At 40.2% G+C, this 21,747-nt stretch overlaps 1 protein-coding gene across 2 annotated transcripts in view; it reads right to left on the bottom strand.

The window, feature by feature from the left end:
* The window catches only part of PHEX (phosphate regulating endopeptidase X-linked), a 237,854-nt gene that overhangs the window by 4,800 nt on the left and 211,307 nt on the right, over positions 1-21,747 (bottom strand). For both annotated transcript variants that reach the window (XM_047845028.1, XM_047845029.1), the window contains 5 exons: positions 16,828-16,895; positions 13,196-13,326; positions 7,156-7,221; positions 6,009-6,113; positions 1,068-1,144 (listed from right to left, as the gene is read on the bottom strand). In XM_047845028.1, the coding sequence (XP_047700984.1) occupies positions 1,068-1,144; positions 6,009-6,113; positions 7,156-7,221; positions 13,196-13,326; positions 16,828-16,895 (447 nt within the window). The remainder of the gene's footprint in view (positions 1-1,067; positions 1,145-6,008; positions 6,114-7,155; positions 7,222-13,195; positions 13,327-16,827; positions 16,896-21,747) is intronic.

The raw sequence follows: 21,747 nt of genomic DNA, 5'->3' as shown, positions 1-21,747 counted from the left end.
TCCTGAAACATTTCTAAAGCAAACTTTTAGGAATAAGATTTTTAAATACAGGAGAAATTTTAGGCAATTTTCCTGCACTGTGCTGATGGAGTCACTTAAACATCAAGCAAAGATATCCAGATATATGACATGTTCTAGGCAAAGACTCAATAAAAATTATTATGGTTTCTTGGATTTCCCATTATAATTCTCTGACCCCAACTACAGAAAAGCTCCCTCAAACTGTGCAAGAAACCTAGCACAGGGTAAGTATACTAACTTTAATTTTATTTTTTCTTATTATTTTTTGTACATTCTGACAAGTAAGATTGTAATTCATAATCCTCTTCCCTTCACGTGAAGTAATTGTTTTCAAAAAATGATTCAAACTAAAAGCCAAAATGTAGAGCTTTGACTTTAGATATGAATTCTAATAGCTAAATACCACCATACATCCTCTTTTGTGTTCAGAGCTATTAAGAAAGTGGGCATTCATTCATGTCTGCCGGTTGACTGCATGAAAGAACAAGAGGCATTACATAGGATATCCTAGGACACAAAATAAACCAGAGCTCTACGTGTTTTAAGGCACATAAACTCTCATCCTTGCCTAAGGAGAAAGACATTTTCTGGCCCAGACAAAAAAAAGTAGGGGGCTGGATAAGTCAAATATTCCAGTTTACTGAGCACCCATGGTGCTTTTGGCACCCGTGGATTGGTACCTTTCAAAACCTGGAAGATAACAAATGGGAATTAATACTAAAGCTATGAATTGGATTCTAAATTATCTTTGGAGTCTTGTACTATCTCACAGATCTCGATACAGCACTAGACTAGAGGTATGAGTAAATGCCTACTACAGAAATTTTTTTTGAAAGTATTCTGACTAAACTAGCTTCCTATTAATGAAAGAAAAGATGCTCGGTTCTGTTTGGCCAGATATTCCTGTCTGCAAAATGGAGATATCGCTGTTCACAATAAGGGCTTTTGTTCAGATCTCCTATGTGGTACAGCACTGGGATGGCTGAGTTGGGGAGGAGGTGGGAGACGCACAGTTAAAAATTAGGACCACCGATTTGCCCATTTACCTAAACTGAGGGGGACTGTGAGCACCAATTTGGACTTGTTCTCGGGCAGCTTCTGGTCTGTAGGAATTGCACCTCACCTAAAAGAGAAGAGAATCCCAGTAATTATGTTTCCATTCTGATTACACATTGCCTACCACCTTAACTGCTCCAAATCATACTGAAGAGTAATTTTAGACTCAGTGGATGACAAACAGTTTTAGTAGATCAGATAAAACCTTCATCAAGAGTAACATCCATTATTCTAATCCCCAGAGTAGAAGGTTTGATTGTTGTGCATAACTCCACAACTTGAGTAAATTAGGAAGGTTTCTAGACAAATCTCTTTAATGTTTATTTATCTTTTTTTTTTTTGATAGAGAGAGCACAAGCAGGAGTGGGACAGAGAGAGGGGGGACAGAGGATCCGAAGCGGGCTCCACGCTGATAGCAGCGCGCCCGATGGGGGCTCGAACTCACGAACTGCGAGATCATGACCTGAGCCGAAATCAAGAGTCAGACACTTAACCAACTGAGCCACTCAGGCGCCCCTCTAGACAAATTTCTTAAATCAAGAGAATAGTGTATAAGCCTAGAAATCAACCAATGTATTAACTCAAATAATATAATGCTTGGAATAGCCCTTATCAAATTCCACCATACTCATTCGAACAGGAAAAAAAAAAAATCAATCAATCATTCCTTATTGAGTATGGTCATGAGAAGTTAGTATTTTGCACCCTAAGTGCGTTGCTTGCCTTACCCCTAGTCAGGGCCTCAGATAGGAGGAGATTTCTCCATGGACTTTGAAGTTAGGCAAAGCTAATGTGACTTGCTCTGACCAACCACATGCAAGCAGAGGTGACAGATGTCACATCCTTGTGGAAGCTTTAAAAACCCAGTGCAAGTTTTTAAGAGTCTTAAGAATAATTTAAGATGCTGCATTAAGATCCAGTGGACATTTCCTCATCTCTCTTTCCTACCCCGATGCTGAACATGTGAGCGTGTGTTGAGATAAAGATTCCAAAACCCTGGTCCTTGAGTAATAACTAGGAGCAGAGTCCCACTTTGAACCCCCACTTTCACATGGGACGTGGAGCAGGAACACAAAAGAAAGTGTCTTTGTACTGTTTGTTCCTGCACCATAACCTACTTAATCCTGACTTGAAGTTTGTCTGGAAACATGATATAGCCTTGAAGTATGAAAAGAACTAGGAGACATGAAATGATGCAGGGAATTCTAAGTGCGGGAGAAAATGGAAGCAAAGACATATTTGAGAGAAAAGAAAAAGCGAGACATTGAGCAGGGATAATGTGTGGTGGATAACGGGCAGCAGTGGGAGGCCAGCAGGGAGAGAGGATGGTGCCGGATTTCTGAAGTCTTGAGCAACAGGCCAAGGGTTTAAACTGTATTTAAACACTATTTGTGAGCAGGAAAATGACAAAATCATATTTGTAAAAGAATTATCTGGCAGGGGTGCATAGCAGGAGGAGGAAATTAGAGACTAGTTCCAAGAGTATTTATGGGCCTCAGGAAGGTTCCCAATGAGTGGCCACTAAGTAAGTAGAAACAGGAATGAAGAAAAGTAGAAAGATAAAGAAAATGTCTAAGAAAAGAATTAACAGGTCACAGAAAGTACAAGGATACAGGAAGCAGGAAAGGTGATACGATGCTATTGCTTTTGATGAAGATAAACCATCTGAACATGACTGTGAAGATGCTTTTGTAATGTGATTCCTTAATTTCCTCAGAAGTTAGTTGAGATGAAGTTGTTTCTGGCATTCTCTATTACCTCATTTTTTCTTGTTCTGTTTCTTCTTATATTCTTACATTATTATACAGCATTGTTATACTATTGTCTTTGCTTCATAAATCATTTAAGAGGCTTCTGAAAACACATTACGGTTGTTACTGTTTTCCAAGTATCTTCTCAGGAGGGAAAATAACTTTACTCCCTATAAGCAGACTTATTCCAATGTGCAAAGGCTGAAAATCTCCTCCTTCTGTCAGTAGGAATACCTCCAAGATAGTAACATAAAGTAGCTTTCCATTTTTCCCTAAATCTCTTTAGTTTAAAATAAATCAGGGGCGCCTGGGTGGCGCAGTCGGTTGGGCATCCAACTTCAGCCAGGTCACGATCTCGCGGTCCGTGAGTTCGAGCCCCACGTCAGTCAGGCTCTGGGCTGATGGCTCAGAGCCTGGAGCCTGTTTCCGATTCTGTGTCTCCCTCTCTCTCTGCCCCTCCCCCGTTCATGCCCTGTCTCTCTCTGTCCCCAAAAAAATAAATAAACGTTGAAAAAAATTTTTTTAAATAAATCAGATATGCTTTGGAATTTTATTTGAAGACATCTCAAAATTATGAAGATAATATTGCTACCAGTTGGTTTGCCTTACATCCAAAAAGATATTGTGGACTAGGATGTAACTAAGATGGACTTTAAGTAAGTAAGAACCAATGGACACTGTACTGTGTCCTCGAGATCAAAGGTCAGCAAACTTTTTTCTGTAAAAGGGCAGACATTAAATGGTTTAGGCCTTGCAGACCATAAGGTCTCTGCTTCAACTACTCAGTTTGGCCACAGTAACACAAAACCAGCCACCCACAACACATAAAGGAAAGAGCATGGCTGTTTTCTAATAAAACAGTTTTTACAAAAATGGACAGCAGGCCATAACTGGCCCATGGGTCCAAGTTTGCCAACCCCTGCTCTAGAAATCTCTAACTACATTGTGTGTGCTTATTTGAGATATCTGACCCAGCACTGACCCCAAAGAAGTCTCTTTAATGGAACTGCTACTTAGTCTTACCTTTTATAAACAATTCACCTAAAAATGTCAAGCATCTTCAACATACCCAGCATCTTTGCTGGGTGCTATGGAGATACATAAGAAATGTAAGGACCCAGGGGTGCCTGGGTGGCTCAGTCGCTTAAGTGTCTGACTTTGGCTCAGGTCATGATCTCCAGTTCGTGGGTTTAAGCCCTGCGTCAGGCTCTGTGCTGACAGCCTGGAGCCTGCTTTGGATTCTGTGTCTCCCTCTCTGCCCCTGCCCCACTCATGCTCTGTCTCTCTCTCAAAAAAAGGTTTTTTTCAAAGAAATATAAGGATCCAGAAGATTAGCTATGGATATAAAACTAAAAGTCTTCAACAGTTTGAGAACAATTAAGGACTCAACTGCATAGTAATGAAGGGAATGTAATGTAAAGGAGTTGGAGATTCAAAAAAGAGAGAGAGAGAGTACTGGAGTCCTAGGGAAGTCTGTGGAAAATTTGGAGGAGGTGGAACTCGACATGGATCCTGAACAATAAAGATGAGACTGAATAATCTCAGGGGGGAGGAGTATGAAGAGGGTCACATCATAGAAGGAAAATCAAAAGCAAAGCCACTCAATCAGTAATTGGCATAACAGTGTGGGTTGGAAGTGAGGACACCTGCCTGGCTAAGGGTGAGTCTAGGAGAGTTGCAGGAACTCAGAACTGGTTGGGTACAGTTGAGTAAGACTGAACAGAACTATGAAAGCCAGCTGGACGTGTTTGGCTTTGATTTGGCAGGCACTTGGGAGCCACTGCAGTTCCTTCAGCAGGTCTGTAATGAAATCAAAGTAGTATTCCAGGGTCATGTAAGACAGACAGTGGTGGAAAGATGCCAAGGTTGGAAAAACATGCCATAACGCTGTTGGGATAATCCAGAGTCGAAGAGATCAAGGCTTACTCTACAGATGTTGAGACAGGCTAATAGGGAAAAAGAGGTTCAATCTGAAGAGGAGTTAAAACGATGAAACATCCAGCTTTGGGGACCCATGTCATAAAAACGAGGATAGACAAATCAAGTAAGACCAAAGAATCTACATTTTCTAACCAGGAAGACCCAGAGACTTGGGGTGTATTGACAGCAATGGGAAAACTAAAAAGGAAAGTCATTTTAGTGACTCCAGTTTTACCAATGTCATGTCGATAAATGATTACTTAGTGTTGTCATGTCAGCTTTAAGAAACAAAAGATCCTGTGGGCACCTAGGTGGCTCAGTCAGTTGAGCATCTGACTTTGGCTCAGTTCATGATCTCACGGTTCGTGAATTCAAGCCCCACATCAGGTTTGTGGCTGTCACAGTGCAAAGCCCACTTTAGATCATCTGCCTCCCTCTCTCTCTGCCCCTCCCGAACTCTCTGTCTTAAAAATAAATTAGCATTAAAAAAAGAAATAAAAGATCCCAGAAAGGTGAGAATCCTTTAGCCAGAGTCAGCCAAAGAAGCTGAGAAAATCAAAAAGGAAGAAAAGCCATAGAAGGAAAATCAAAGCAGCTGTGGAATGAATCAGCTTACTGAGGAGCCAATGCAAAGAGTGAAGAAAAGAAGGTTGTGCTTTAACAACTTTGGTCTAGTTTTGAGCATACAGATCTACATTGCCCACTGTGAAGCCATGCATCAGAACCTTCATCAACCCATCTCTTCTTTGAAAATGAGGCCTACACACTTGTGACATAAGCTTCTATTGTTGTTTTCAGCTCTAGCAGCCTCCACGTACTCTTCTGACTCTTGCGACCAAGGGAACACAGCCTTGTGGGTCCCCCACAGGTTGAGAGAGGTGGGATACTGTCAGCCCATGAGGCAAAGGAACAGGAGAAACAGAGCAGAGGGCAGGGCCATGAAAGCCAATCACCAGAAAAGGTTATAGGAAGTAGTGCATACTTTAAGAAGTCAGGATATATTAAAGAAATGATAAGTGGTTACCACAGGGCTGGTAACCCACTTGATAAACAATACCAAAATACCCTGACTCAATCAGTTGATTAATTATGTCCCCCAGAATATTAAGAAGATGAAATCTGTCCCGGAAATAAGCAGCAAGATAAAATTTCAGCTCAAATCAAAGTTATGCCATTCAACTTTCGTTCCAAACCTTTCACCATGGGAGCAAGCCAAAGTCTCACATTTCACCTCTGATGCACCTTCCTTGGCCTACTCACATGAGCATAACTAAGGAAGAAGAGCTGGTTGTTGGTGAATGTGATGCCTGGTAGTAGAGGCTCCTCAAGTCCCTGCCTCTTGTCATTTATCCATTTCCGGTAAGCCTGGAGAGAGAAGTAGAATGGATGATCCTCTGCAATGGTGGCTCTTGTTTCATCCAGTGCAGAGATACTCAATATATCCTCCACCATGTGCAAAATGCATCCTGTAAAGTTTTCCTTTAACAACACCAACCTCTGGAAATGCAAATCAATGTCGTATTGCTTAACAGTGAGGCAGGTTCACCTGCTAAAAGACCTGATACTCAACAGATACAGAGAAGCTGGGCCAAAGCATTCACACGTTAAATACCTCCCCCCCCCCACAAAAAGCTATTCTTTCTCTAACACAATGGCAAGGACTTTGGAAATAAATGTTGGGGTCAACATATTGGGGCCAAATTTTTATTTTTCCAAGTAAAAGGGAAAACTATCATCTGCAATCACCATCACTTTATAAAATATATTTTAATTAGAATACAGGAAGGATGTAACCTGAGAATATAAAATATATTTTAATTAGAATACAGGAAGGATGTAACCTGAGAATAACAGCCTGGTCTTTACATTAAATGCATTTACCTTTATGAAAATCTTTCCACATCATCCTTAATGTTTCTTATTTAAGCAAAGACCAGTGGATGATGAAAACCTTACTATGGACTGTTACTGGCCAACTATATGAGAACCACTAGCCTCTGGCCATCATTTAGAAGCTTGGTATTTTAAGAGAAAATTGCAAGATGGGCTATAGAGACCGGGTACTCAAGGAAAACTCATATGAACATAGCCCTGAGGAGATTTCTGGAACATGCTTTGATATTATTGTGAACGCATTTGCTGAAAACCATCCTTTAAATACATGATTCTTCACAACAAATATTATTCTTTAGGGTGACTCTATATCCCATAAAGAAAGAAAAAAAGAAATGCAGCTCTATCCATATAATAGAGTATGACAGAGTCAATGTGGAAATATAATTCTATTTACAGAAATTACAGAAATCTAACTCCTCAAGAATATGTCTGGAGTGTAAATTGAGGTGCACCCACATGGCGTTCCATAGTTTCATTTTAAAAATCACAGCAAATATGTTGCAGTGCATACCCTAAAAGCTTCCCGCAGACCTCCATTATCAGCAATATTTTCTCCCAGGGTCCTCTTCCCCTTCACCTAACAAAAAGAAAAAAAAAGAGTGTTTCACAGCCAACTATCATTCAGCAGAAGGCATAAATACAATAGCAAGAAAAAGTGCCATATTTTCCAGAGAAAATTACATTCAATAAATCATAGGGTAGTCATAATATATTGTGAGATGGCAAACGAACTCCAGCAAGGTGCTCCTGAATACACTAATTTCTATTTATTATGCTACGCATTTCTTTCTCCCCCACCTCCATATCTTACCAATTTAGCCAGCTCCAATAAAATGTTAACAATACTCTGAGTGACTCGGGTTTAATGGAGAAAAAGTTGAAATGTCAATACACAAATGACTTTCTCTGATTAATTCATATAATTTGAGTCTTTTCCGTGTGCTTCTGTTTCCAAAAATTTACCATCCACAAAGGAACAAAACTTCAAGACCAACCATCTCCATTTTCCCTTCAGCAACTTCCATGAAAAATTAAAAGGAGGGTAGTTCTCATGGGGGACAAAAATCAAACAGAAGTAGCACATTCCACAAGGTCAAGGTTTGCAATATGTATGATAAGCAGCCAAGCACGGGGAAGAAATTCCTCCAAACATTTGAAGATTGTTTCTTAAATCCCTAAATAGGCTAAGATAAAAAAACATTCCAAACCAATACAGCCCACATGCCAGAATCTAACCTGCCGCTCATTTTTGTACAGGCTGTGAGGTAAAACTGGATTTTACATTTCTCAGTACATAGGGGAAAAAAATCCAAAGAAGGGGAATATTTTGTGGCATATGAAAATTAGATGAAATTCAAATTCAGTGTCCTTCATTCAGGTTTTATGGGAACACAGCCATACCCATCTGTGTCCATAAGGTCTGGGGCACTCCCCTTGCTACAGTGGCCTAGTTAAGTAGTTGCAAAAGAGACCTATGGCCCACAAAACCTAAATCACTTACTGCCTGGCCCTCTGCAGACCAAGGTTGTCAATCCCTGCCTAAGAGGCAGAATAATGCCCCCTCTCCCCTACCAAAGACGTCTATGTCCTAAATTCCTGGAGCCTGTGAAAATGTTATCTTTTGTGGCAAAAGGAAATTGTAAAATATGATTAAGTAAAGGATCTGGAGAATTAGCCTGCATTATCCAGGTGGGTCTAATGTAACTACAAGGGTCCATATGGATAGAGGAAACGGGAGGAGTGATGCAATGTGAGATGTGACCAGCTACTTCTGGTTTAGAAGAAAGGCACCATGAGTGAAGGAATGTGGCCAGCCTCTAAAAGCAAGACACACCAAGGAAACAGACTCTCCCCCAGAGCAGCTATAAAGGAAAACAGCTCTGGGGCGCCTGGGTGGCGCAGTCGGTTAAGCCTCCGACTTCAGCCAGGTCATGATCTCGCGGTCTGTGAGTTCGAGCCCCGTGTCAGGCTCTGGGCTGATGGCTCAGAGCCTGGAGCCTGTTTCCGATTCTGTGTCTCCCTCTCTCTCTGCCCCTCCCCCGTTCATGCTCTGTCTCTCTCTGTCCCAAAAATAAAAATAAACGTTCAAAAAAAATTTTTTCTTTAAAAAAAAAGAAAGGAAAATAGCTCTGTGTCACCCTGATTTCAGCTCACTGAGACCTGAGCGGGACATCGAGGACTGCAAAATAGTGTTTGTGTCGTTTCAAGCCATTAAGTTTGTGGTGATGTGTGATAGCAGCAACAGGAAATGAATACACCCTGCTCTAAACTTTAAAGCCATGGGTCCTACCCATTCTTTACTTTTCGGCTAGCCCAAGCACCCAGGTATCAAGCAATACCAATGGATAAAAACCAATCTTCGGAGAGCATTAATTTCCGTAATCACCCAGGACTCTCCTAGCTTCAGTCCTCTAAGTTCCCACTCTGGCTTCACATATATTCTTCTTTGACAACAATCTTACAAATTAAGTGCTGTTACCACCATCCTTGTTTAACAAATAAGGAAAGAACAGAATGTGTAGCAGATGTCTACAGATGTCGTTGTTGTCACACTAGATCCCCTTTTCCATCAGGACTGTACACCCATTCCTACAACTGCTACCAGCTCAGAAAGATTAAGCTTAGCTTAGGGGACTCACCACACCTGAAGATTCCTGGGAGGGGATACCCCAACTCTCAGTAACTGACTGATGAGCAGTTAGAACTGCCTAGCCCTCTAGCCCCTGGCTGAACAATTCCTATGGTGCAATTCATGCTCCAGAACCTGGATCAGGCTGAGGCTAAACTCATGAAACCAACAGATTTTCCTTACCCTCGTACAGGTCTCTCCTGAAAATACTTCCTAAATAAATCCCTTACCTAAGAAACCCCTTCTTGGGCTTTGTTTCTGGAGCACCTAACCTAAAACAGAGTGATTAAATCAACTGCCCACATTTCACGGGGATTCAAACCCAAAAAGTCTGTGTCTAGAGTTTTTGCCTCCTAACATGCTACCTTCTCAAATCTCAACTGCTCTTGACTCCAGTGCATCTGCTTATACCCACTCATGCCCATATTTAATTTCCTTCGTTGTTTCTCTAAGCTTTATCAAAATTGGAGGTTTGAGGAGTGGCCTCACCCCTCTGGCTCCTCCCCCTCACTCTAGACCACCTCCTTAGACCATATGGCCCTAGGTTTGCCTCTCACCAGCTGGGAATAGTCTGCTTCTGTGGCACTCCCCTGGAGCACTCCCCAGTTCACTGCAATGGACTCAGGCATGGAAGACCAGCATCCATAAATGGAGCCAGAAAAAAAACTGTGGCCCTTTATACTCACAAAGGAAGCCACCACCTCTCCTCTGGGATAGAGATTGAAGCTGTTTTCTGACAGCTGAGCGGATTTTGCCAGGGCAGGCATCCCCTTTCTATCGTCCTTGTGACAAAGGTACACATTTGCCAGAATTCAGTTTCAGTGTCTGACATTTTAGCCCAAAAGGATGCTGTGGAATAGTCTCCCTCCCAACACACTAGCTAGGAATAAAATGAGCTTAGAATGTGAGAACCACAGCATGATATGGTGAAAAGAATGTGGATCTCAGACTCACTCTAATCTAGACTCTACTGTGGTTTTTCATCTCTTTGAGCCTCAGTTTTCTTATATGTAAAATAAGCTAGCAATATGTACACCTCTCAGGACCAGTATGAGGATTACATTTGTTTTGGCTGGTTGAAAAGTCTACCACCATGCCTGCATATAACAATCATCACGAAATATACATTCCCTTCCTCTAAGAAAACTGTTCTTCTATTGGTTTTTGTTGTTGTTGTTGTTGTTGTTGTTGTTGTTGTTGTTGTTTTCAGTCCCACAAACTTTGGCTTTGTTTTTCTGTAGGATGGGGCACCTATGAGTATGTGACAAAGTATTAGTAATAGTAACAACAATTTACTGAGCACTTACTGCACGTCAGCCATCATGCTGGTGCTTTACATAACGGCAGGCATTTAATTCTTACAACAAATGAATGAGTTCAGGAACAGTGACCCATTTCACAGATGAAGACACTGAGAATAAGGAACATTAAGCAACTTTACCAAGTTCAAAAAACTTGTAACTGGTTGAATCAAGATTTGAACCTATAGCTGACTCTAGAACCCCTCCCTCCCCTACACTTTTCTTGAAGCAACATATATTGTAGATGGATTTTCACAATGTGATAACTCCTGAATTGAATACTGATAAACAGAAGCACCCATTTTACATTTTCTCATGACAGAGTTGTAGATATTAAAATACACCCACACACATACACACCCACACACCCCCCCACACACACACACACAGAAGTGGCTTTCCAGAACAATGATGAAAGAGCTACAGAAACTATTCAAGAATACAGCCTCTGGTTTCTCTGCCTGGATAAAGAGCAGTGTTCCTTGTGCTGAATATGGTTGAAGAAGTAGAGGACCAATCAGTTCTGTGTGGTCTCTTGTTCCTGTTTAGGTGTTGTACCCTTAACTATACGAATTAGGGGCATACAGGGTGCACATGTGTGTTTTAGAGTGAGGGCTTCCTGCAGATCCATACCCTACCAACAATTCTTCACTATTGGCCTCTTACGGTCAAATACAATGTGAGAAATCTGTTTCTCATAATTATGAAAGCAGGGGTAGAAAACGCAATAAAAAAACTACAAAGAAAAATTCATATAGGGAGCAGAAATGAAAACCTGATCAAACCAGCAAAATAAGGAAAAGGAAAAAGAATTAAAAATAATATACAGGAGATAAACTACAAAGAGAAAACTATAAAACTGTGTTTGAAAATGTAAAATAAGAACCAGACAGAAAGGCATACCATGTTCTTGAACAAGAAGACTGTATAATAAACATGTCAATTCCATACAGTAACTGTGATTTAACTTAGAATCCCAATGGGATTTTCTTTGGGGCACAGGGTAACCTGTGGGTAACATGATCTTGGACCAACTACAGAAGTATATTTGCCTGAGAATGGGCAACCACGTAAAAGGAGAACAGTGAGGGAGAGTTTATATTGACACATACCAGAACAATCCTTATAACAATGGTAATAAGGGCTTGGTAAAGAAATCAACAAATAGACCAGCAGAGTAGAACACATAATCCAAAAATTGATGTCAATATATATAAGATTCTAAAATTTGACAAATAATCAATTCATTGAGAAAAAAAAGTCTTTTAATCAGTGATGGTGGATCAATGGACTATCAGAAGAAAAGTAATCACTCATATTAAATTCCATAAAAAAATAAGTTTTACATGCATCAAGATTTAAATGTAAAATAACACAACAACAAAAATTTTCCCCAAAAGCTGGGAAACTATATATATGACATACAGTGGAAATACAGAAACTATTTTTTAAGAGAAATAGGTATCTTTGGCTATATAGAAATGTTTCATTTTTGTAGGTCAAAGATGCCATATATAAAATCCAATGGATGAGTAATATACTTGGGGGAAAACACTGTAATGTCGAATGTAAAATTTTAACATCTGTAATATTTTTTAAAAGTTCTCATATATTGACAAGAAAATAACTGAATAGAGAAATGCTCTTTCGTATATCACTGGTGAGAATATGAAATAATATAAGTTGTTGGTGACAGTAGGAACCTATTTTATATGGACAAAAAGAACATGAACCTAATGACAGTGTTTATTACACCAGCATTTACTGTGGGAAAAGAATTGGAGACAAAGCATAACCTCTCTCAACCAGAGGTTAGTTGAGTACGTTAGACACACTCACAATGTGGACTTCTGGACAGTCACTGAAAACCATGAACTAAAGGGGTGCGTGTATGCATGTCTGTCTCTACATGAGCATGGGAAACAGTGTACCAGGGTGATTAAGATGAATTACAGGTAGGCAAGCTAAGAGTGATGACAGGGAAAGGGGAAGGAAACGGACATGAAGACAAGAAAGGAGCAGAATCTGACGCACACAAGCAGCATGTATAAAGTCGCATTCTTGTCTTCATGGAAATTTATGTATGTATACCTAAGAAAAAAAGCAGCATTTTAAAAGTACGTTTCTTTTGTTCAAACGTCTGTAATTAACATCTCTTAACCAATTAAGAGTCATTTAATTCAAATTAGTGAGATTTCAACGAATTAAACTAAAGTAGTAGTTTGGAAGGAAAATGTTTTAAATGATATGGAATATAGATTTATAAGAGTTGTACTGTTTGTGTTTGCAACAAGACTTTCTATATTTGTCTGAATCTAGGAAAACAAACTAATGTTTAGGCCTGTAATTCTCAAACTCAAGCTTGAATCAGAGTCAGCAGAGGATTTGTGAAAAGACAGCCAGCCAGACTAACTATCAGCATTCCATTCCCTCCAGGATTCTGGGTCAATAGGTCTGTCATAAGACTCAAGAATTTGCACTTCTAACAAGTTCCAAGGAGAGGCTGAGGCTGTTGTTTTGGAAACCACACACCAAGAACCAATGGGCTAAAGGAAGCTAATGTCCAAAAGAGAAAAAATGAGATGCTCCACAAGATGCTCCTTCACCACAGTTGTACTTACATTTAAGCCAGCTTTCCGCCAATAATAGTTGCTATATTGGTTAACCATGCACTTCGTTTTTTCTTTAAACTTTTCTTCTGAGTCAGTAGACCACCAAGGATCCAGGTTTCCATTTTTATCATATTTTCTACCTAGCAGAAAGGAAAATTAAAAGATATTTGTACTACCTCTGTTCTCCTCTAGGATTTTTATGGTTTCACATCTCACATTTAGGTCTTTAATCCATTCTGACGTTATTTCTGTGTATGGTGTAAGCAAGTGGTCCAGTTTTATTTTTGTTTTCCCTGCACATAGATGCCCAGATTTCCCAAAACCATTTGTTGAAGAGACTGCCTTTTTCCCCACTGGATATTCTTTCCTGCTTTGTCAAAGATTAACTGACTATATAATTGTGGGTTCATTTCTGGGGTCTCTATTGTGTTCCATTGATCTATGTGTCTATTTTTGTGCCAGTACCATACTGTTTTGATGGCTACAGCTTTGTAATATAACTTCGGAAGTCTGGAATTATGATGCTTCCCGCTTAGCTTTTCTTGTTCAAAACTGCTTTGGCTATTCAGAGTCTTTTGTGATTCCATACAAGTTTTAGGATTGTTTGTTCTAGCTCTGTGAAAAAATGCTGTTGGTATTTTCACAGGGATTACATCATTTTCCCAAAGACAGACATCCAGATGGCCAAAAGACGCATGAAAAGATAACTCCACATAGTTCCACATAACTTATCATCAGTGAAATGCACACCAAAACTATAATGAGATCATCTCACACTTGTCATAATGGCTAAAATCAACAAGACAGGAGACAACAGGTATTGGCAAGGATGTAGAGAAAGGGGAACCCTCTTAGACTGTTGGTGGGAATGGAAACTGGTGCAGTCAGTGGAAAACAGTATGGAAGTTCCTCACAAAGTTAAAAATAGATCTTATGATCCAACAATTGCACTACTAGGTATCTACCCAAAGAATACAAAAATACTAATTCAAAGGGCCACATGCACCCGAATGTTTACAGCAGCATTATCTACAATAGCCAAATTATGGAAACAGCCCAATTGTCCACTGATGGATGAATGGCTGAAGACAGACAGACAGACAGACAGATATAGACACAATACACATACACACAGTGGAATCTTATTCGGCCATAAAAAAAAGAATGAAATCTTGCCATTTGCAATGACATGGATAGAGCTAGAGATTATAATGCTAAGTGAAATAAGTCAGTCAGAGAAAGACAAATACTTGTCTGTGGAATTTAAGAAACAAAGCTAATGATCATAAGGAAATAAAAGAGAGAGAGAAGCAAACACCAAGACGAATCTTAACTACAGAGAACAAACTGATGGTTGCCAGAGGGGAGATAGGTGGGGCAGGGGTGAAATAGCTGATAGGGATTAAGAAGGGCACTTGTCTTGATGAGCACCTGGTGATGTACACCTGAAACTATACTATAATGTATGTTAACTAACTGGAATTTAAATAAAAAGAAAAAAAGATATTTGTACTATTTATGGAAACTAATTTCTCCATTTCCCCTTTCCCTCAATTCAATAGGCCTTGAGAAAGCAGTCCCAGTAGCACGGAGCACTCCTGGGAGCAGCTCCTACCTTCTCTCCAGTGTCACAGGTTAATTGTAGAAAGGGGGGAAGGAGAAAGAGGAAGTTCTTCCTAAGTAAAAAGAACATTTTAAAAATAAGATTCATCAACTTATGGTATGCACATTCTGAACCAATCTTGAATTCTTTGTTTTCATCTGATGTGACCCAAACTGTTCTCTGGATTATGAAACGAAATGGCTTCATTCAGAAAGTCCATGAAGGGAGATGGAGCACCAGGACCAGTGAAATTCCAAACAGTCCATGGGAACAGTCTAATGAGTCATTCACACTGGGAGACCGTAGCCCCTGACTCAACCCTGTAGGAATGTGTTTCCTCCAAGTTGCTAGGAGCCGAGACACACATAAAACCTCTGTTATGAATCATTCCACAGCCATCAGTGTGCATTGAAGGCCCATCTGTCCTGCTTGGACAAGGAAGGTTGCTCTAAAAAGAGAACTTGGAACAAGAATGGAAATCTCCAAAACATAATGGAAAAAAAGATCAGTTATACATGCTTTTTTGCCATAGGCTCACTCTTCATTTTCTCTACACCCTTCAAAAGAAGTCTGAGTGTATCTAGACTGTCTTCATACTCAAGATTACTATTGGCTTGAATTTAATTATGCAAAGAACTCTTCAGTGGGCTTACAAGAAAGTCCTAGAAGCAAAGGTGTTAATTGGAATAATCCAAGGCTCTTCAGCAGGAGTGGATGCCATTACCACCAACCCCTGGAAGGGCACGGAGTCGTTGTCTTCCACACACTATCCAACCAATCATTAAACAGTTACAGGGCATGTAGTTAACTATGTGACTCTCTGTCCTAAGTACTGGTTACAGACTGAAATTGGCATCATTAGATTATGTCCTTGGAGAATGACTTCAGAAGGCCTCCAAAAGATTCACAGCGAGAACTGTACTTAAATTTCCCAGGAAGAAAGGCCCAGAACCAAGAGATCACTTCTGGGTTATGTTTCTTAGCTAAGACACTCCTCTTAGATAAACCAATCATGGAAAGACAGAAAGTGTAGCTCCAGAAATTGAGAGGAGCACAAGGTAGCTATATTTTAACAGGGAGGGGAGAGGCCAGGGGAACCAAAACCCTAGATGATTCAGGAAGGGTTGGTGGGAGCACAGGAAGAATTGCCCAGAAGGAGAACCAGGCTTTCGGGTCAGCATCCAGGAAAGGATGGTGGAGACACCATAGACATGGAAGAAAAAGGTCCTTTCTATACAATGTTGCCTTGTGCCAGTTGGCTCCTTGCATCTGCCTATCACTGTGCAGATGTGGATACGATTATCATTTGCTACTAATTCATAAATTTCAGAGGTTTCATGTGGCTTTCCAATAATGCTCAAAGGTAAAGGAGAAAGGAGTGCCAATTACAAATGATGACAACCTACAAGGGGCAATAATTTCTTTAGTTTATGCATATTCTGCTCTTGTGCTTAAATCTCATCAGGATACACAGCATATTCTATATTTTGCATTATTAGGAAAGCATAGCCTTTTTAAAAAAATCTAAAGATATGCCAGCATAGAGAAAAACACAGCTTAAGCATTGCATAATCCTTGAAATCGTATAAAGGAATCAGGCAGCCAAGCTCTGGAGTCCTAACTGGCTGAATCCTAACTTGGCAGCATGTATAATCATCTTCAGAGCAGAGCTCACACCTCCAGGGAGAGCATCTCAAGATGGTGAATAAAAAAGTGACAGAGGGGAGAGGCTATGAAGCAATTCCTGTAACTATCATGGCAGCTACAGCAATCCTGATCTAAATGCAAAGATAATTTCAGTGAAATTACAAGGTCTTTTTTTTTTTCATGCTATTCCATCACCAACGGGAACAATTATTTATTTATGGCAAGCTATCACAGCAAGGCATGGGGGATATTTTTCAATCAGCACTCACACTGCTTTGGATAATCTTCAATCTATGGTGATGCCACTATGCAAAGATAATAGCAACAATTAACATCTGTATCATCAACATTATCATAAAAGCAGCCGCTTATACAATGAATCAGTACTTACCATTATTATCAAATCCATGTGTAAATTCATGTCCAACAATTACTCCTATAGCTCCATAACTCAGAGATCTATGGTATAAATATATAATTTGGAGAAAATTAGAAGCATGAACCTCAGAGCATAATCATTTGATTTTTCTTTTTTTTTTTTTAATTTTTTTTTTCAACGTTTATTTATTTTTGGGACAGAGAGAGACAGAGCATGAACGGGGGAGGGGCAGAGAGAGAGAGAGGGAGACACAGAATCGGAAACAGGCTCCAGGCTCTGAGCCATCAGCCCAGAGCCTGATGCGGGGCTCGAACTCCCGGACCGCGAGATCGTGACCTGGCTGTAGTCGGACGCCCAACCGACTGCGCCACCCAGGTGCCCCTCGTTTGATTTTTCTTAATGAAAAGCCAAGATAATCTGTTTTCTAGTAACCGCAACTTATAACCACACCCTCAAAATTGTAAAAAAAAAAAAAGAAAGAAAGAAAAAATCTAAACACACCCTTCTCATTGAAATGGACAAAGAAAATCAATTGTAATACTGCCACAATGACCATGTATGAAATTAGGGATGCAAAAGTGATGGCTTCTAAAGTCCCTTCTAGCCCTAAGGTTTCTATGATTCTGTATTGGCTCTAGCCACTTTATATTTATAAACATCCAAAGCAGCAGCAGGGTTTGAGAAGACCCTGTCTGTAAACATACCATTTATTTTTTATCTGAGAACTGTTGAAAAATCACTATAGAGTTAGAAGTTAAATTGTTTCCCAAATGCAATCATAAAAAAGGAACAGAGCAGAGATTGAAAGAGATCACTGCTTTCAAAGGTAGTCACATTCCCTTGCTTCTGTGAAAGACAAGCTTATGAGTGAATGGCAAAGATCATGAAGACTTAACCAGATTTGGAAATTGCAGAATCATAAGCCAACAGTTGTTGTTTCGTGGTGCTGTTAGGTAGCAGTAGAGAACTGAAACAATATATTAATGATATATGAAGAAATCCATAAGGAGGCTTCTGGATGTGTGTGTGTGTGTGTGTGTGTGTGTGTGTGTACACACGTGCCCTCCCCTCCCCTCCCCTCCCCTCCCCTCCCTCCAGGATTCTGGGTCAACAGGTCTGTCATAAGACTCAAAAATTTGCATTTCTAACAAGTTCTAAGGAGAGGCTGAGGTGCGTGCGCACGTGCGTGTGTGTGTGTGTGTGTGTGTGTGTGTGTGTGTCTGGGACCTCTCTCAACTCTAAGTTTCATGAAGGCCAAACCCTTATCAGTTTGATCCACTACTCAATTCTCTGTACCTAGTATACAGTAAAAAAGTAACAATCATTTAATCGGTTAATTAACTTTACCATTTCATGCAAGTGATAGGTCTACAGGTAATTTAGTTATTTACCACGTGGATGAGGATTAAAGACAACTTAAAATCCTTGTTATGAGAATTCTTTCTAAGATTTGCAATTATGCTGGAAATATTTTGCAGTTGCCTCCTGACATGCAACATCAAAGTCATCCAGCAAATGGAAAGGACCCGTAAGTGGAAAGAATGAGAATATTTGAAGCAACATGTTATTACAGGACATTATGATCCTTAACATGTTAATTGTTTGTCTCAACTATAACCAAAGAAGTGCTTTAAGATTTCATTTTTCCCCTTGGTGGCAATTCTTTCCTTTGTTATTTCTTTCCTGCAAGGTAATTTGCATTTGAACAAAAACGCTTCCTACTGTTTTTACATCATTGCAAACCTTCATTAAAGAAGTAAGAGTAAAATTATGCATTTCAATCATGGAGCTATCATGGCAGTGTGGGACAAACTTGTAATTTTACATTGTGCTAGTTTCTGCAGCAGTAGCTGTCACTATGCAGGCCTGTGACATTTCGTTTTTTCATACCTCTCAGCCCTGACAACAGGACTCAGTCCTCTACCACCCTTGGTCAATGCTGTTGACCAGAGGAATTTCAGCGATGAACAATGGAAGCTTACAGGAACTGCTCTACAATAAATGTCCCTTAAGAAGGGCTGCTCCAAAGAGCTTCCTCTTTGCAAAGGGTAATAGAGAACTCAGAAAATGACTGAATTATTCCAAGTTCCAATACCCAGTCACATAATCGTGATCCTTTGGACAGGAGACAAGAAAAGGTAATTCTCTATGACTGAGCCTTACAATGATCATATTTCATAATGCTCAGTTCACATCTTCCATTTTATCAACGGCCATAATTATCAACGGCCATATGACATAATTAGCATGTCATAAAAATAAATAAGTAAACTTGCATGCTTTTTGAAATGTGACTGGCTGGCCAGAAACAAGAAGACTGCTGCAGAGAAAACTCCAGCCTTCCAAAAATGAAATGGCAAAGATGACAATTTTTGCACCTACTCAGTTGCTCTTCTGTTCTTACTGCCCCATGGGTTTAACACATGCACTGGATTTTGCTGTCAAGAAGAGGACAGCCAGACTTCTGTCTGGAGCAACCATGATCTCATGCTGTCAACAAGGAAGGGCCACTTTGCCTGAATCAGAGGCAAGGGCCTACCTAGTCCACAGTCCCATTCCAAAAGTCACAGGACTTCTCTTTGGGCATTTCCAATAAGCAGGGGCTCATGAGGGGGACCGTTCCCTCAGGAGGTTCTAAATAAAACAGCTCTCCTTAACACTGAACTGGAATCTTTCCTACAGCTGCTATCTATTGGTCTAGTAGAGTCTCTAGCTGAATACCCTCTGTCCCCCTGAGTACAGCAAGTTGTCTACCACCTTCACTCTCCTTCAGTAATGTAAAGACACTTACAAGGTTCCCCCTCCAGTGTCCTCAAGTTCTTTCAATTGCTTTTCTTTAGTCAGGGATTCTAGACCAGCATTTCCCAAAACATAGGGAAAGGGGGAGTGTAGGAACCGCTGGATTAAACACATTTCAATAGGTTTCCTTCTTGTGGAACTTCTTTGAAATTTTTATGCTGCTGAGTATTGTAATTCTCCAAAACAAAAGGGAGGATGACCGACCTCTACTACTGCATTGTGGAACACACACTTTGGGATGTTGTCTTGGGCTACTGATAGTCCTGATTCATTCCTCTAAAAACACTTTAGCTTGTTGATATCCCCATAATTAGAGCCAACATTCAGGCAAGGACTAAGCTGACCAGTGTGAACACAAAGGATGCCCATTGGCTGAATCTGGAGGCTATCCATCCAAAACAGATGTATGGAAAGCCATCTCAGTGGACTGCGATTCCCATGTCTCCAGCATCTCGATCTTTCCAATGCCAAATACCCAAAAGATGCTTAATAATTACTCATGGAGCAGATATAGTAATACAGGGTGGAAGGCTTCAGTGAGGACATAGATTCTTTAGGATAAAAAATACAAATCTCTCTCCCACCCAAATACCAAATATGGCTCAGCATAAGGTTGAGCTAACAGACACTAATATTATTTCCCAGGTTCCTATGAGTTTGACTTTTATATCAGAAAACCATGCTCACAGACCCAATAAACAAATTCACTTCATCAGTAACTTCAAAACCTAACCAGATGATTTCCAAGTCTCCAGGTACGTAACAATAATAAGAGAAGTGCACTCAAATTGCTAATGATAAGCAGAATCAAAGAATTTGAGCACATTTTTAGTTTGAAGAGAATTTAGACAATATTTAGCCTAGATATTTATTTTTATAGAAATATCTGCAAATTTTTAATCTTAATAATAGGGAAAATTGATTCCAAATATCTAAACACCAATAAAAACTATGCAGCTGAGGACTGGGATGATATTAATGGATTTGGCTAATACAAACCAAGAATTTTCATTTATCCTAACGCAGTGCTTCCCTACAGTAGTCTTTATTGAAGCCTGCTCCTGTCTCCTCACCACTCGCCAGTTTTGAGCACACAATCCAAAAGCTTCCAACTGCCAACACCTGAAACTACTTGCCTAAGGACTTTTTCTGGCTACTAGGGCCCTCTGGGCCTAGACTGGGCAATGCCAGAGAGTTATTACAGCTTTCGGTAGCCCTCAAATCAGTGAGGGAAGGGGAGTTGATAAATGCCCCAGCTCCCTTGCCCCTGCGGTAGGATTACACTGAAGCAAGTTCTACAGGTCCTTGCCAGGGCTGAGCCCCAGCTGGTCACAGTGGTAACTGGCTTTGTAACACATGTGTGGTAGGTAGAACAATGGCCCCCAAAAGAAGTCCACAGGCTAACCCCCAGAAGTCATGAGTATGTTATTATGTAGCAAAGGGGAATTAAGGTTGCTAATCAGCTGAGTGAAAAATATGTAGAGTGTCCTAGATTATCTGGGAGCAGCCAATATAATCACAAGGGTCCTTCAAAGTAGAGGAGAAGGCAGAAGAGGAGAGTCAGAAGGAGATGTGAATATGAATCAACGGTCACAGAAATGCAACTCTGCTAGTTTGGAAGACAGAGGAAGGGGCCATGAGCCAAGGAATGTGGGCTGACTCTAAAAGCTAGAAAAGGCAAGAAAAAAGATTCTTCCCTAGAGCTTCCAGAAAGGAATACAGCCCTGCCAACACCTGTTGTTTAGCCCAGTGAGACCGGGGTTGGACTTCTGACCTACAGAACTATAAGCCAGTAAGTTTGGGAAAAATATGGCAGCCACAGTAAACTCCTAAAACATTCATTATTGGCTTCCTTCCCACCCTGTCTCACTTCTCCACTCCTCCGCCACTGTTTCCTGGTGTCACCTCCCATAACAACTCCTTGAACTCAAATCCTTGTCACAGGATCTGCTTTTGAGGAAGCACAAATCAAAACATTGCTACCATATTTCTCTTATTTTTATATGTATGTGATCCCCTATGTTTTTAACCTACAAATAATATTTAAATTGTCATTTATTCAAACCAAGACAGAAAACACTAAATGTCTACAATCAAGACTTAATTTTCTGTGTATTAAACCACCAGAACAAA

Source organism: Prionailurus viverrinus, chromosome X (assembly GCF_022837055.1).
Source record: "Prionailurus viverrinus isolate Anna chromosome X, UM_Priviv_1.0, whole genome shotgun sequence".
Classification (NCBI taxonomy): domain Eukaryota; kingdom Metazoa; phylum Chordata; class Mammalia; order Carnivora; family Felidae; genus Prionailurus; species Prionailurus viverrinus.
This window is presented reverse-complemented; position numbering and strand designations above follow the sequence as displayed.